General features: G+C 32.8%; 1 protein-coding gene across 1 annotated transcript; it reads right to left on the reverse strand.

The window, feature by feature from the left end:
* Positions 1–9,823: 9,823 nt before the first annotated feature.
* LOC112502910 lies at positions 9,824–13,203 on the reverse strand. The gene is made up of 5 exons (XM_025106926.1): positions 13,027–13,203; positions 11,620–11,734; positions 11,229–11,318; positions 10,930–11,028; positions 9,824–10,145 (listed from the first exon to the last, which is right to left on the reverse strand). The coding sequence occupies exons 1-5, from the start codon at positions 13,092–13,094 to the stop codon at positions 10,044–10,046; spliced, it is 474 nt and encodes a 157-aa protein (XP_024962694.1). The 5' UTR covers positions 13,095–13,203; the 3' UTR covers positions 9,824–10,043.
* Positions 13,204–15,394: the final 2,191 nt, after the last annotated feature.

Consider the following 15,394-nt stretch of genomic DNA (forward strand, 5'->3'; position numbering starts at 1 on the left):
TCTCTGGGTCTAAGATCTAATATTAACACTTCAAAGTGATCAGCTTATCCGCATTTTAAGCACCGTCTTAAGTGACCAAGTTACGAAGTGATAAAAGATAAAAACACCCAAATATTATAAAACATCCTAAGTTAAACTGTTAGGATTGAAAATCAGTGTAAATTGTATTCATCTTGAAAGTTAATTTTGTCTATAATTGTTTAAAAGTCATCGTGTTTGACTTTTATTAGACTGTTTGATTTTGACCTTGTTTAGTTTGTTTGACCCTATAAATAGGGTGAGGTCTTTGTAATCTTTGTAGGAAGTTTTCATTGTAAAAATCATATATGTATTATAGAGTTTGACCAAGTTTGACAAATCCTCTCATCTCCTTCTACATGTTCTTGAATGATAAATCAGATCTGCCATTGATTCATGAAGATTTATCTTGAAGATTGATTAAAGTGGACTCTCATTTGGTATCAGAGCAGGAAATGCAAGAAATCAGAAGAATAGATCAACATATTTGAAGAATTTTTTTTTCTGAATTTTTTAAGTGTTCATCGTGTTCTTATTTTTTTGAGTTTGATCCGATTTTTTTTCAAAATTTTGTGTTTTCGTGTTAATACCATGATCAAAATGTGCGGAATCACTTTGTGAATCTTTGTTATTCACAAAGATTTATGATTTAGTTATTTGATTTCAAGATCTGGTAATTTTTTTGTGATTTTTAAAATTTTTCGTGTTCTTAATTTTTTTGTGATTTTTTTATGATCCGGTAATCTTTGTCCTTTTTAGTTCATTTTTTTTTTCTTCTGTTTTTGTGTTTCTGCTCAGCCCAAGGCCCATCCGGATTAGGCCCAATTGGATTACATTGGTTAGCTTTACATTGCTTATCATCTTCATCGCAGACTTGACAATAACTAAATCGCTTAGTATCTTTCAAGACTTGAGCAGATTCCATTAAATCGATCAACAATTCGTTTGTTTGGTGACCGAATCATGTTAAACCATTCAAGGATTTGTGCGATTAAAGGACTGAATGCACACAGTTTGAGCGATTTAGTATCTATATCGTACATCACTTGAGCGGACTTGACCGGTTTATTTCTTCACCATGAGCGATTTAGGTAGTGTGTGGTAGTGTATTGAGCGATTTATACTTGATTTAAGTTTCTTCTTGAGCGATTTAGTCTAAGCTTTGAGCGGATTTGAGCGGATACGGGAACACATCACACACCTCTTGAGCGATGTTGATCGGATAAGGAATCAGTGGTGACCGGACTTTGAACGGATTTAGACTTCACCTTGAGCGATTAAGAAACAACAGTGAGCGATAATTTTGAGCGATTAAGAGACAGCCTTGATCGATTTAGGTTTAGCTGTGAGCAATCTGGTTGTGCGATTTAGGCACAAGCTTGAGCGATTAAGCAATCTGGTTGAGCGATTTAGGCACAAGCTTGAGCGATTAAGAATTCTGGTTGAGCGATTTAGGAATCAACTTAATCGATTTAGAGAGTTTATCGGTCATAGTTTAAGCGATTTAGTAATTAAATCGATCACAGCTCAAGCGCAATCAAGGGATTTTGAAGTAAATCGCCCAAAGTCGTGTTAATCAGACATCAAGTTCATCTTCTTCGCCTGGATTGACAAAGAAAATTGGTTAACTGCTTGACACTTGCTCTACAGGTTTTGACCATCTCTGCTCACAAGGTTATTAAGATACATAGTTTCCCTCGAATCAGTTAAAAAGGACAGGTATATTTCATTTCTTGAAAGTTGTCTTCATCAATTTTGCTGTGCGTTTGAAGATGCAGAAATGATTTGATGTTTTCTGCGGTTCTTTGGCTTACATAAGACTCTGCATTGCCACATGGTATGAAGATTTATCTTGAAGAATCTGCTGTCCTGTTGACCCTTGCTCGCTCACCTCATTATTCGATTTAAGCACTTATCGTACAAGGGTTTGACAGATTTAAGTGTTTTAGTCCCTAAATCGCAGGTTCATTCAATCTTGGTTAAATCACACATATCACTGTTCGAGTTTGGTGTTTTAAGCGAGGATTCACATAGGAGCCTTCTGGTTTGTCCCGTGGTTGATATTGGTCATTGATTTTATCTTTGGTTATCGAGATTCATCGGGTTTGTTGTTTCAAGCACTTACATTCGGGGGAGATGTTTCAAAAGAAACAGATGTTGCATCTATGATAAAAACTGCAATTGATGCATGGGGGACTGTTGATGTATTGGTCAACAATGCAGGGATTACAAGGGATGGTTTGTTGATGAGGATGAAAACATCTTAATAGCAGGAGGTTATTGATTTGTATCTCACTGGTGTATATTCCTATGCACAACTTTATGAAGAAGCATTTGTAATATTCAAGAAGTTCAAGTAGTCAGTGTTTTGTTGGATAATATCCAAAGTATTCCACGGGCTGTTGAGTTTGCATTCCAAGTCAAAGAAGATGATGTGTGGAGCCAGGTGGCTAAAGTTGAACTCAGAGATGGACTAACAATTGATAACATTAAAGGAACTATTTTTGGTTTCAAAAGTTGCAGATTGTTAACAGTTTGCAGTTTCCGTTGGTGACGTGTGGCTGACATCTTGATGCACTAAAAGTCAATGGACTATCAATTGGTTGTAATGTTTCACTAAGTTGATTTACCCACGAATGTTGATTGCCTAATCCTAGTTCATCATCTTGTACTCCAAGAGATTTCAAAGAGATATTTTTTCTTGAGTTTTATTTTTTTAATTTTGAATCACTTTTTATCTGTTTTGGTCTGTGTTAACTGTTTGAGAAATTTTTGAACTATTTTACGTCGTATAAACTGTTTCTTATCAGTTTTAACTGTTTTTGACTATTTTTAACAGTTTTTAACTGTTTTCAACAGTTTTGACTGTTTTTACTGATTTTATACAGTTTTCCGTCGTTTTTTCTAATTTCTCATCAGTTTTGTGTTTTTCTGTTTGTGTTTTTGAGCTTAACTGTTTTTGATTTCTTTAATTGATTTCATTGCCAATAAATCATGTATTTGATCAATTTTTTTAAATGACAGATACTCTAGAGAGGGAGACTGAAGAGATGAGAGCTCAGATTGATGAATTGGAGAAGAACATTATGGACTATAAAGATAAATATATAAACATTTTTTGTGTGAACCATTCAAATGTGGAATTTATTGCAAATTTACAAAAAGATCATAACAGAAGATTGGAAAGAGTTGAGAATGATTCCAAGTATCGAATTAATAAACTTGAAAATTCTTTGGATAATGTTAGAAAAGATTTTGATAATGAATTAAAAATATGGAATAATGCTAATAAAGATCTTTTCAACAAACTCCAAGAAGTTCAGAATGAATTRARARCTGAAAGAGATTCTTCAGGTAGAAAGCATAATGAAACTGATGACTTAACTGATAAATCTCATAAGTCTGAAAGTGACCTGATTGAGCTAAGAAAGCTTCTAAATCTAGAGAAAGAAAAGGTTTTAGAAGTGGAAAAGTATTTGAATGATGAAAGAAAAGTTTTTGAGAAAGAGAAGAAGAGGGTGGTTGAACTAGAAAGAAAATTTGGAGTTGAACGCATACCTTATGAGAATAAGATAAACTCTCTCGAGCTGAATGCAAAACTGCTGTTAAAGCAAATATCTGATTTTGAGCAGCTGATCATTTTGCAACGGGCCAAGAATGATAAAGAGAAGAAAGACATCTCAGAAGATTGTCAGAGCCAAATGCAGAAGTTATCTGAAAGCATTGCTCTAACGCAGAAGACTTTAGACGAAGAGAAGAAGCAATTTGCTCTTGAAAAGAGAAATACTTCAAAGAAGTATACATCTATTGCTAAGGAGCTTGCTAATAAGAAAAAGTGGCTTGACATCGCTTCGGATAATGATAAGAGCAGCTCAGATGAAGAAAAAAGAGAGTTAATAAATCAGAAGAGAAAGTTTGAAATGCTTCAGAAGGAGTTAGAAGGTAAACTCCTTGACACTACAAAGAAATTGTCTGATTTGAAGACAGACCTTGAAACTGAGCTTAAGATGAGAATAAAACTTAAAAATAAGCTTGATTTAGTTACTGTTGAAAGAGACCAACTTTTACAGAAAGTCAAAGACTTTTCTTGTGCACAAAGCTTAATTGGTTCTCCATCACAGTGTAAAACTAGCTTCTATGACTGTTCCAAATCGAACAGTTATTCAAGCAACCCTAAATCTACTATTTCTAAGAACTATTCTCGTTCTTCTAATCAGTATTATCAAGGGTATGTTACTAGATCACCCAATAAATCTTCTAAGACTAAAAGCATTTGGGTTAATAAAGCTAATGATGTTTCATCTCATACACTTGTTATTACTAACTCTGTTCTTCCTTGCATTATGAGATCCACTAATGATCTGATCAATCTTAGCAAGAGAAGAATTATGTGCTCAACATGCAGAACCAATAACTTTGTCAATAAGAAAAGGTTCAACAGGTGGCACGGAGATAACAGCTATCAGAACAGTTGGAAAGGTAAGAACTTGTATGATCACAATAACTGGTATGGGTCATATTCTATTTCTGATTATCCTGTTCAAAGTGCTAAAAAGAATATATCTAATAGGAATAGATGGTTTGAAAGTTACAACATACCCCAACCCGATACTAACAAAATAGGACCCAAGTTTGTTTGGGTACCAAAATCTACTTAATCTGGTTTTGCAGGTGTGTCAATTTGGTGCTGATCAGAATATCATATCAGTCATACACCAATACAGGGGGAGTTGTAATTTGTTCCAAACAAGGCTTATGAACAATACAGTTCAGGACCGGTGCTTTACCGAGTATGGTTTCTAAACACTCAGTTTAGAACCTGTGCTTAAAATGTTTCCTTTTTAATTTTTGAGCTTAACTGAAACATTTCTATAATCTACTTTCTAGGGGGAGTCTCTAGAAGTTTTAAATAAATGTTTTTGAAAAGTGAATTTTTTTTGGGAAACGAGTACATTTTCTGAACAGGTATTTCCTGAGATTTTACTTGTGTAATTTCTCATCGTACATAACTTCAATACCTATTTCAGCTATTCTTCAAGCTGTTATTATCACGTCTCTTAAAATGATAATCACTTTCGGTGATAATACGCTCGTTTGTATTCAAATTTGTTTTCTGATATTTTTTTTACATTGATTCATATACATTCAATTTTTTTTAATATCAGAATTTGTAAACTCGTTCTTACAGATCTTCATTCATTTCTCTCATATATACCTAATAATCTGATCATTGTCGCATCATTCCTTATTGATTGTGCTTAAAGTCAAATATTTTGATCAATTTTTATCTGATCATTATGCTTTATCTGAAATATTATTTTTGATCAATTGTTTGTGATCAATTGAGCATAATGTTAAATTTTAGGAGGGACTGAGTGCTTATCAGAAATACCTCAATGGAATGTCAGAACCGACAAACCTACCCATGAGGACAACCATATCTGAGTGAGCTTAAAATGAAAAAGGGTTTGTGTGTAGAGCTTAAAATGAAAATGAGAGGGGTAGTTGTTGTGAGATTAAAAGAATTGATGAGAGTTGTGTCAGGATTAAAAGAACATAAGAATCATGTTCCAAACTTCTAAAATCCGGGCATACCACACAATCTATTAGTTCTCAATTCTTTCGAGACTAATATTGAAAAAGGCAAAGACCAAGCCAATTCTTATCACAACCCCACCAGCTACTCATTTATCTCTCAACATATAAGTGTTTCAATAACACTTGGGGCTCGCAACTCATCTTCTATCAATTTCTCATTCGGAGAAAGTTGATATTGAATCAGAAGGATATATGTCCCCCCTTCAAGTCTTTTTGATCACTAATTGAGTTTGATAAATTTGTGTAGTCCACACGGTTTATCTTTTTTAGTCTAAACAGAAGCATTAGTTGCTTTATCTTTCTACACTACACAGATTGCATTTTATTTGTTAATTTGCCAAAACATTCATAGATATGCTATTTTTAAGCTATCGATGATTGAATGGAAGACCTGGTGAGATGAGCATCAAAAAGTCTCATATGTACAGTACATCCGTTGTACTGAGTATATCTGTTATACTCACAGGCCAATCTTTTATAAGATTGTAAACAATTTCATTAGTTGAAATTGGTTGTTATCTTCTCATTCCCTTAATCTGAAAAAAATTTAACAAGTGGATTTAAAAATATCTACTTACTATTTTATGAATTGACGGCTTACGCGGAGGATTTCATTCATTCTTGTGTATGATGGAATGATTCTCATTTCATCATAAGGGGGAGTATATAATAATGAATGAAATGTCCAATTCCGAACATTATAAGGGGAATTTGATGTAAAGATCAAGGGGGAGTAACTTCAATAATGGCAAAAGACTCAAAAGGAGTGCGACTGGAGATGATTACAGAAAATTATTCCGATGTTAAAATGACTGAGAGATGTTGAATGTGAAGATCCATTTTACAACAGTTTGCTGAAGATCAGTTTTGAAGATTGTTATTGTTTCTGTTCTACATTGTTAAAAGAGAAGATCATCGTTGTTCTACATTCGAGGGAGAGAATGTTAGAAGATCTTTCTCAACAAATGTTTGTCTGAAGATTTCATGTTGAAGATTGTTTTTGAAGAAGACATAATGTGCTTAAAGCTTCAAAGTTCAAACGAGACTCAAAGTGCGCAATTTCTTTCAAGTCTGAATACAAAGGGAGAGAATGTTAGGATTGAAAATCAGTGTAAATTGTATTCGTCTTGAAAGTTAATTTTGTCTATAATTGTTTAAAAGTCATCGTGTTTGACTTTTATTATACTGTTTGACTTTGACCTTGTTTAGTTTGTTTGACCCTATAAATAGGGTGAGGTATTTGTAATCTTTGTAGGAAGTTTTCATTGTAAAAATCATATACGTATTATAGAGTTTGACCAAGTTTGACAAATCCTCTCATCTCCTTCTACATGTTCTTGAATGATAAATCAGATCTGCCATTGATTCATGAAGATTGATTAAAGTGGACTCTCATAAACTCATACCCACACCCATACAAGTAATTTAGTTAGATATAATAAAAGTAATTAAAGACATAAAATAATACTGAAATATAAATTGCATTAATGTAAAACTAAATTACACGTATAAGGAAGTAAAATACTAGAAATTAATAAACATAAATTAAAGACATAATTTAAAAGCATAATAATAATTAAGAAAAAGGGAAGAGAGACACACTAGAGAGTATTGTGTCTTAGATGGTGTTGGGCACACTTGAAAATGGCTTCCCAATGCCTCTTTATATAGGGGAGATGAAGGGGAGTAAGGTACCCCAATCATTACCTTAAAGGTAATTAGTACAAGTCTAAGAAAATACAAATAAAAATAAAATAGAAGAAGGAAGACAGCTCATATACAACTGAAGAAAATATCTGGATGAATCTTCAAGCTGCACGTTTCCCAAGAAGCTGCAACAAGGCTGGTAGACATCCCACAGTGGTGCCACATTAGGCAGTGCTGTCAGAAAAATACAGGTTTTTGGAATAATACCTCTTCCTTTGTATTTCATCATCTTTTTAAATTTTTTTGGAATAAAAGAGTAAAAACAAGAAAATTGGGTATTGAATAATAGCAAAAAAGGAGGAAATAAATAGGAAATAACTCTTAAAAATAAGAGTTATCACATATGCTCAAGTCTAAAGCTCAATCAGTAGAAATGGTGAAGACTGAGCACAAGATTGTGGGTATAAAGGAGATCTACACAGACGGCCTACTGAATGTCAGGTTTCAGGTGTTTAAAGTCATAAGAAGAGATTCCAAAGAGTGGACGTCCTTAGAAGCCGACTTCAGACATCTTATATTTGATGATTTTGAAACTATGTACCTAGAGCTCCGTTGTTGGACCATCAAACCTAAAGATGTCCAGATAGCACAGAGGCTATTAAACGGTTTATGCTCATACAAATTAAGCTTAGGTATGTAAGTGATCTACAAATGGAAATAAAAAGTAATCAAAGTGAAGGTAAATTTGTTGAGACCTAATCAGAGTTTAGAAGATATCGAATCCTTTCCTGTGTTCATGATTTTCGAAGCGCATGAGTTTAGGGTTGTGTGTTCAAACGAAATTAGAGGGAAAATGTTCATGAGATTCAAAGATCTTTCGGCTTATTCAGATGGTACATTGAAGTTAACCAAATTGAGGATGACAAGCAAATTAGATTTAGACAGAAGAGGTCTTGACAAGCTTGATGTTCACGATAAAAAGCCAACTGATTAGAGTCGTTGATCAAATTACTGAAAAACTTGAATATAGAAGAATGCTTATAAGATCTGAAGCATATTTTAGTTTTCGTTCAAGGTGGAGAAGATTTATCTGATGCTACTTTGGTACAAAGGGGGAGAATGTTAGGTTTATATTTTATTGTATTAAAGTAGATGGACTAAAAATGTAAATACCTTAGAATATAAATAGTTTTTTGTTATTTTCAGTTTTAGTAGTTGTGAGAAAAGTAGTTGCTTCTTATATACATAGCATTTACTCCAAACCATCTACTTTTTGTATTGTAAAATTTCCTCCCAATCAGTATACAAGCCGAATTCTCGAATTCTTGAATTGCTATATTTAGACTGTTGTTCTATTCGTTGAATCTGGAAATTAACAATTCTTAAGTTTAATACTTTTATATCTTCTTATCTAATATATTGTTAGGTATTTAGTTTTTAAACTTTTTTAATTTAATTTTCAACTAATTAAAACAAAATTTTATCAGAATTATATTTTATTTGAGCTAAGAGTTTCATAGAAGTAATATTTTTAAAAAGATAAAATATTTAATGGCAAAATCTAAGCTTCAAAATATATGTTTGTGCCATCAAATTTTATTGATTAGACGGAGAGACCAAATCCTAAAAATGAGCGTTGAGGGAAAGACCAAATCTGTTATAAAAAATAAAAATAGTTTGAGGGACCAAACCTGTTATAACAATGAAAAGTAGTTTGAGGGACCAAATATGTTATAAAATTAAAAGTAGTTTGAGGAACCAAATCCGTTATTGAAAATGAAAGCTGAGAGCAAGAAGATGAATAGACAAAATTGTCCCTCACTAACAAAAACTTAACTGAAAGAGTTAGAAGAGGGACCATATTCGTTATAAAAATGAAACTATAAAGACGTCTCTCCTTAATAATTATTTTGAGGGACCTTACTCGTTAATTTTGCGTAAATCACAGGGACCAAATTTGTATTTAACTTTTGAAATTAATCAAAATATAAGTATATAACATTTAAAACAATTACGCAACAAATTAATTGTTTAAAAACATCTCCTTTTCAGTTACTGTCGACTCTTTCACGACTTTATACCACCAAAGTTAACCATCCATTGTAACTCTTGACACCAAAACGTAAAAGACTTTACTCATTTAACTTGGGTTAATAAATATACAAATAATAATAATAATATATTATATATTCTATATACATTATATACGGTTCGATTACCCACAGGTACCTAACATTCAAAACTGAAATCTACCTGTGAATACTCGGTTTTTTTGGGTTTTGGTTTTTGATTTTCGGATTGTCCGATTATCGGTTTTTTCGGTTTCGAATCAAAGGGTTCAGCTCGGTTTTCCGATTTTTTTGAACACCCATTTATATAAATGTACAAATTGACATTTATTATGATGTTTCAAGAAGACTGAAATTACGATGAAATAATATTGTATTTTACCTTCAGGTCGTACGATCGTGGCCGGTTGATCGTAAGGTTACGCTAATTGAAATCAATAGCGAGAAGTGACAAATAAAAAACTACCAATTATATAGTAACGAGATGTTAATGCAAATGATATTTGTGAATGTAATTAATATCATTGAAGTTGGTACAAAAAAAGAAAAAGGAAAGGAATTTACATCGAAAAATTATTGAACGAGACCATTAGTCCGTTTCATTCGGATTCTTATTTTGTGCATCCGACGTGAAGATAAATATAAGATCGAGCACACAAAATGAAGACGAGAAACGGAAAAACGAAAAGACCAAATGATATGAATGGACACTCAAGTCGTCTTTGCCTTTGGGGCCTTCTTCCTGACTACTTTCCTTGGAGATAACTTCTTCATTTCCACAAAAAAGAGAAGTGCACCAAATAATGCCAAGTTCTGCCCACAAATAAATACCAAGTTACCAAAACAAAAAGCTTTGCATACAACTGATAAGAATTTGGGTTTGGTTTGCTTCCTAAAGATCGTCAGTTCAAGTCCCGTTAAGGCCACCGGAGGGTTTGTCTGGTTGTTAGTTTCAAGGACCCATGGGATTAGTCAGAGAGTACGCAAGCTGGCCCGGACATCTATAGTTACAGAAAAAAAAAAGAAAAACACATCTTTCCTATGTCCCATCATGGGACGTTCCAATCTTTTTTGAGGTCCTGTTACATCCAAAACTTTTGATTACATTGTCTAAATGAGATAACAAAGAATATATGTTAAAGAACAAAAATGGGCTAAACTTAAGACGATTAACAATCTGAAACTAAACCTAAACCATTAATAATTTGAACCTAAAACCAAACAACTAATGGTTTGAACCTAAATAACTTCGGCTATAGTTTTACACAGGTCGATAAAAAGATCCTAAACACATATAAATTTGGGCCCCGGCTATTCAAAATATCACATTTAACATGCTAAGGGACGACCCATGGTCACTCCCATGAAAATTTGCAACATTTCCTTTGTGGATGAAGAGCTAAAACGAAAATTTATTGATCTACCTGTCATCACTACAGATAAACTATGGTATTGATTTAGGTTCGCAAGATTTCATGATTGTCTTTATTAGGAGATATTTAACAAATGATAACAAATTTTCATATCAAACGTCACAGTTTTCATGGGAGAATAAGACGCATGTTAGAACTTAACAACATAGTTCAAAATCAAAAACCTGCAAGAACTCCGCTAGGAGCATGTGAAACTCTGGCTCGTCGATTTCATAGTTGTAGAAATCATATACAATCGGGGTCGTAAATAGCAGGTAATGCATCTGCAAAATTGGAATAAGAATTATTGATAATAATTCAGCCACACTCTAACGGTTTTTCAAAATTGTGTAAAAACAGACCCAGTATTTCCCATTGGGAAATCGGGAAGTAGGGTATGGAGGTGGGATCCAAAGAGTAGAGAGACTTTCCCTGAAGACCAGCGGTTTGAGGAAAAGTATTTGACAAGTATAGAAATACTGACCAACAAAAAGGCACCGGTGGAGCTGCCAAAAACGAACACAATCCCACCAAGACCTTTAATGGCTATCGAGGCCAAAACAATATGCTTAACCTGCACAATTACATTGCTAATTTAGATAGGCTTGTAATGCAAAAGCACAAACATTTTATGGAGTAAAAGTCCGGCCCTATCGCCCACCATGGCTTCATAAACACATAATATTTCTTGTATTTTGCTTATAGATTTTTCACGATTCAAACCTGTGACATTCTATCATAGACAAGTAAACCAAACAATCCCAGTATATCCCACCTGGAGGTGGGGTCTGGGATGTATGCAGACCTGACCTCTACCTCAAACAGATGAGTAATCCAAGGCTCACTCCTGAAAATTGAAAACTATTGAGTCTTACATCAATATTTGGTATTCCATTGCCAATCTTGGAGGTTAGAAATCTATGACAGGAAGCTACTTTGGGAGCTAGTTCCCTTGCAGCAGGGCCACCATCATCACCAAAATCATTGAACCTGTTCATCCAATCACATATTCAGCTGTAAAAATCCTTCTTCATCAATGAATAAGACAAGAAATATTGCGTAGGTAGATAATCTTGAGAGCAGCCACTAGTCTGTTTCTAGATATATTTTGCATTCAAACTAGTTGTGATTTGTTGAAAAGGGGGCCGAGTCACAAACCTTATGGTTCATTAAAACAAAAGAAAAATTAGTTTTGATGGTTCGGAGTAAATGCTATGAATATAAGAATACCCATAAACCTCTACGATTAATCAGCTTTCAATAGGATATATTGGAACTTAAACCAGCCAAATACTACATGATATTTTGTTGATATGCAGTCCAATAAATGTCGAACCAATGACCAGTGAACAACAATGATCACATTAATCTAATCAAAACCCACCAATTCCTTTGCTTCTTTTTAACTAGAATCAGCAATGGATTTGATTTGTGTGAACGATTTATATGAATTCTCCCATAAGACATGAGAACTATATGGTTCTAGCCATCGATGAATGTTTAGGGGTATTAAAAGTGAGCAAGTATACAACCACCATCAAATTAACAACCAAATTGGTCTTCTTTTTCCTTTTGGTGAAGAAATAGAGTGAAATAATAAAGTGAGAGTATGCACATTCAAGCACAAAAGAAGATACTATTGTGAGTCTCAATCCATTCACCAAGTGATTAAATAGGGACAATTCACAAGTGATTAAATAGGGACAATTCATAAGTGATTAAATAGGGACAATTCACAAGTGATTAATAGGGGCAATTCATAAGTGATTAATAGAATATAAAGCTGTATCTAGGAGGATTAATAAGAGGAATCTTTTAAAGGGACATGGAGCAAATGCATGCTAGAACCACAGTTACATTCGTTGATGCAATTTAAATGCTCTAACAGAATATAAGACGATCATCTCATGATTGTTTCCACCATTTCAATTTCTTCATTATTGGCAATCATGCTCGACTAACGCCACAAATCAAAGAAACCATACCTTCTAACATCAAGTAACATGAATTCAAAAGACCAACAAACCATAATACCAGAAAAAAGGGGGAAAAACAAAACAAATTAGACAGTGGACGCAGCTGTATCTTCGTTCATCATGTTTTCAGCTGAAAAAAGGTAATCCAACGTCATTTCTTTTTCTAAAAAAAAAAAGTAAATTTCCAACGATAATCGGAGCCAAATTGGATCGAGAGACATAGAATTTGATAGATTAATGATATGATCATGAATTGAATCAGAAATGTACATAGAAAGAAACAACAAATTGTAGATCGTGACTTACGTTTGCCAAGCGGAAAGGATGAAAAGCGAGGCAAAGAGGACCCTTCCGAGGAAGGAAACGAAACCCATGTCTGTGTACAGGGATGGAGAGAGGAAATTTCGGGTGTTGGTCGAAAGAAGAAATCAGAGGGATGGGTGTTTGTGTCGATAAAAGACGAAGGTCACCCACCATTGGGATAATCAACCATTCTAAAATTAGGTTAAATATTTGACCAGATAAAAACATCCGTTCCCTTTTTTTCCAAATTGCAAGGCTATGGAAAGACTAATCATATATGCCTTTCAAATCTTCTATATATATTTTATCAATTATTTAGGGGTGTTTGGGGTTGCTTATAAAAATAATTTATCGATTTATTTCGGTGTAACATCGATAATAAGCATTTTTGAGTGCATGGATAAATAATTTATACCGGTGTCAAACCGGTAATAAATAGTTTTTGAAAAAGTTTATCTCTTCTAACTTATAATAAGTTGATAAGTATTTTTTTAAAACGTAAGTTATTTCAAATAAGTAATCTCAAATACCCCTTTATTCGGATAACTGGTTAAAATTTAAGTTCATTAAAACGATATTGTATATAACAATTTACCCGATAAACACTAATAAATTTTAACATAGTAAATTTTTTGTGTTTCTGAATAAAATCAAAACAATCTATCATATTTAATCATTTATGTACAAAATTTGTGTTATTAAAGATGGTTAAGATTTTTATTTTGTTAAACATAAATTTCATATTTTTCTAATATATAATTATATCAACTTTTTATTTTTGATGTACAATGTAGTCTTACAATCTCACTATATTATACAAATACACAACTTTTATATATATATATATATATATATATATATATATATATATATATATAGGGCCTAATCAAATGAAAACTAATTAGTTTGTGGTAACCGTAAGATCTAATCTCAACCACAAATCAATAGATAAATTAGGAAATTTATAATTTTGTTAATTTTTAATTAAAATTTTAATGCAAGGGTATTTTATGTATTTTCTCTCCTCTCTCTTAACTCCTCTCTTCTCTCTCCGTCCCCCGGCTTCCGACCACCGTCCCCTGGCCTTCGACCACCGTCCTCCGGCCACCGTCCTCTGGTGATACCACAGTGGTATCACAATGCATCATATATGTGATTGAGTATCACATTGTGGTCGTTTGTGTGGTCGATCGGATATGTAACACAGTGGTATCACAATGCATCTTATATGTGCTTGAGTATCACACTGTGGTATCACCGGAGAATGGTGGCCGGAGGCCGGAGGACGGTGGCCGGAAGACGGGGACGGAGAGAGGAGAGAAAATACATAAAATGTCTTTGCATTAAAATTTTAATTAAAAGTTACCAAAATTATAAATTTCCTAATTTATCTATTGATTTGTAGTTGAGATTGGATCTCATGATTACCATAAATTAACCAGTTCTCCCTTGAATGGACCCATATATATGTATATATATATATATATATATATAAAGACACAGAGAGAGAGGGATTGTCAGAAAATTGCTCTGTCTTAATGGCCAAGACTATTTATATTAATCTCATATTAGTGATAAATGTTTAATTTAATTATCTTAGTTATGACTTAATTACATGCAGGTCCTCCGATTATCTCGATGGGTGATACCGATCACTGTAACCGACTGTAACTAACTATATATATATATATATATATATTTGTGGTTATCTCTTCCTTAATCCTTTTGATGTCAAAATATGCATATCATATCGTCTCCTTTTATTCTCTTTCAATTGAATGCACCATTTAATTGGAGACTTTAACACAATAACAAAATTGTAACTCCATCATAATTGATTGGCATCAAAGAGATTATTAAGAGTGATCATGACTTCATCAAGTAAGACAATTTCAAGTGTTCATATAAGTAAGTTTACTATTCATCTTCGAGATTAAAGTCATGGATGTTTTTTCATAATAATGATAATTCGATCCTATTATTGTTTATGTAATTTGATTTAACAGTGATTACTTTGCAAACCTCTTATTTCATACACACAATAGAAACCACCATCAACCAATAAAATAATTTCATGTTTTTTTCTTTATTTTTAATAAACAAGGGTATGAATGTCATTTTACTTTGTAATAGATAATCTTTAAATTGTTTTTAAATATGAAAGATTAAATAAAGTAATTGTTTTTAAAGAAACTGTAAATCAATTGATTTTAATATATAATTATTACCATTAATATTCTATATTTTTTTATTAAATTAAAAATACTTCATCAATTACAAAGTCTATTTGTAATAATTTATTTGTTATGAAATTATTTATTTCATTGTCATAATAACAAAAGAATCTATTTGTAAAAATACTACATCAAAA

This window comes from Cynara cardunculus, unplaced genomic scaffold (genome assembly GCF_001531365.2).
Source record: "Cynara cardunculus var. scolymus isolate 2C unplaced genomic scaffold, CcrdV1 Un_Scaffold_2164, whole genome shotgun sequence".
In the NCBI taxonomy this organism is placed as follows: domain Eukaryota; kingdom Viridiplantae; phylum Streptophyta; class Magnoliopsida; order Asterales; family Asteraceae; genus Cynara; species Cynara cardunculus.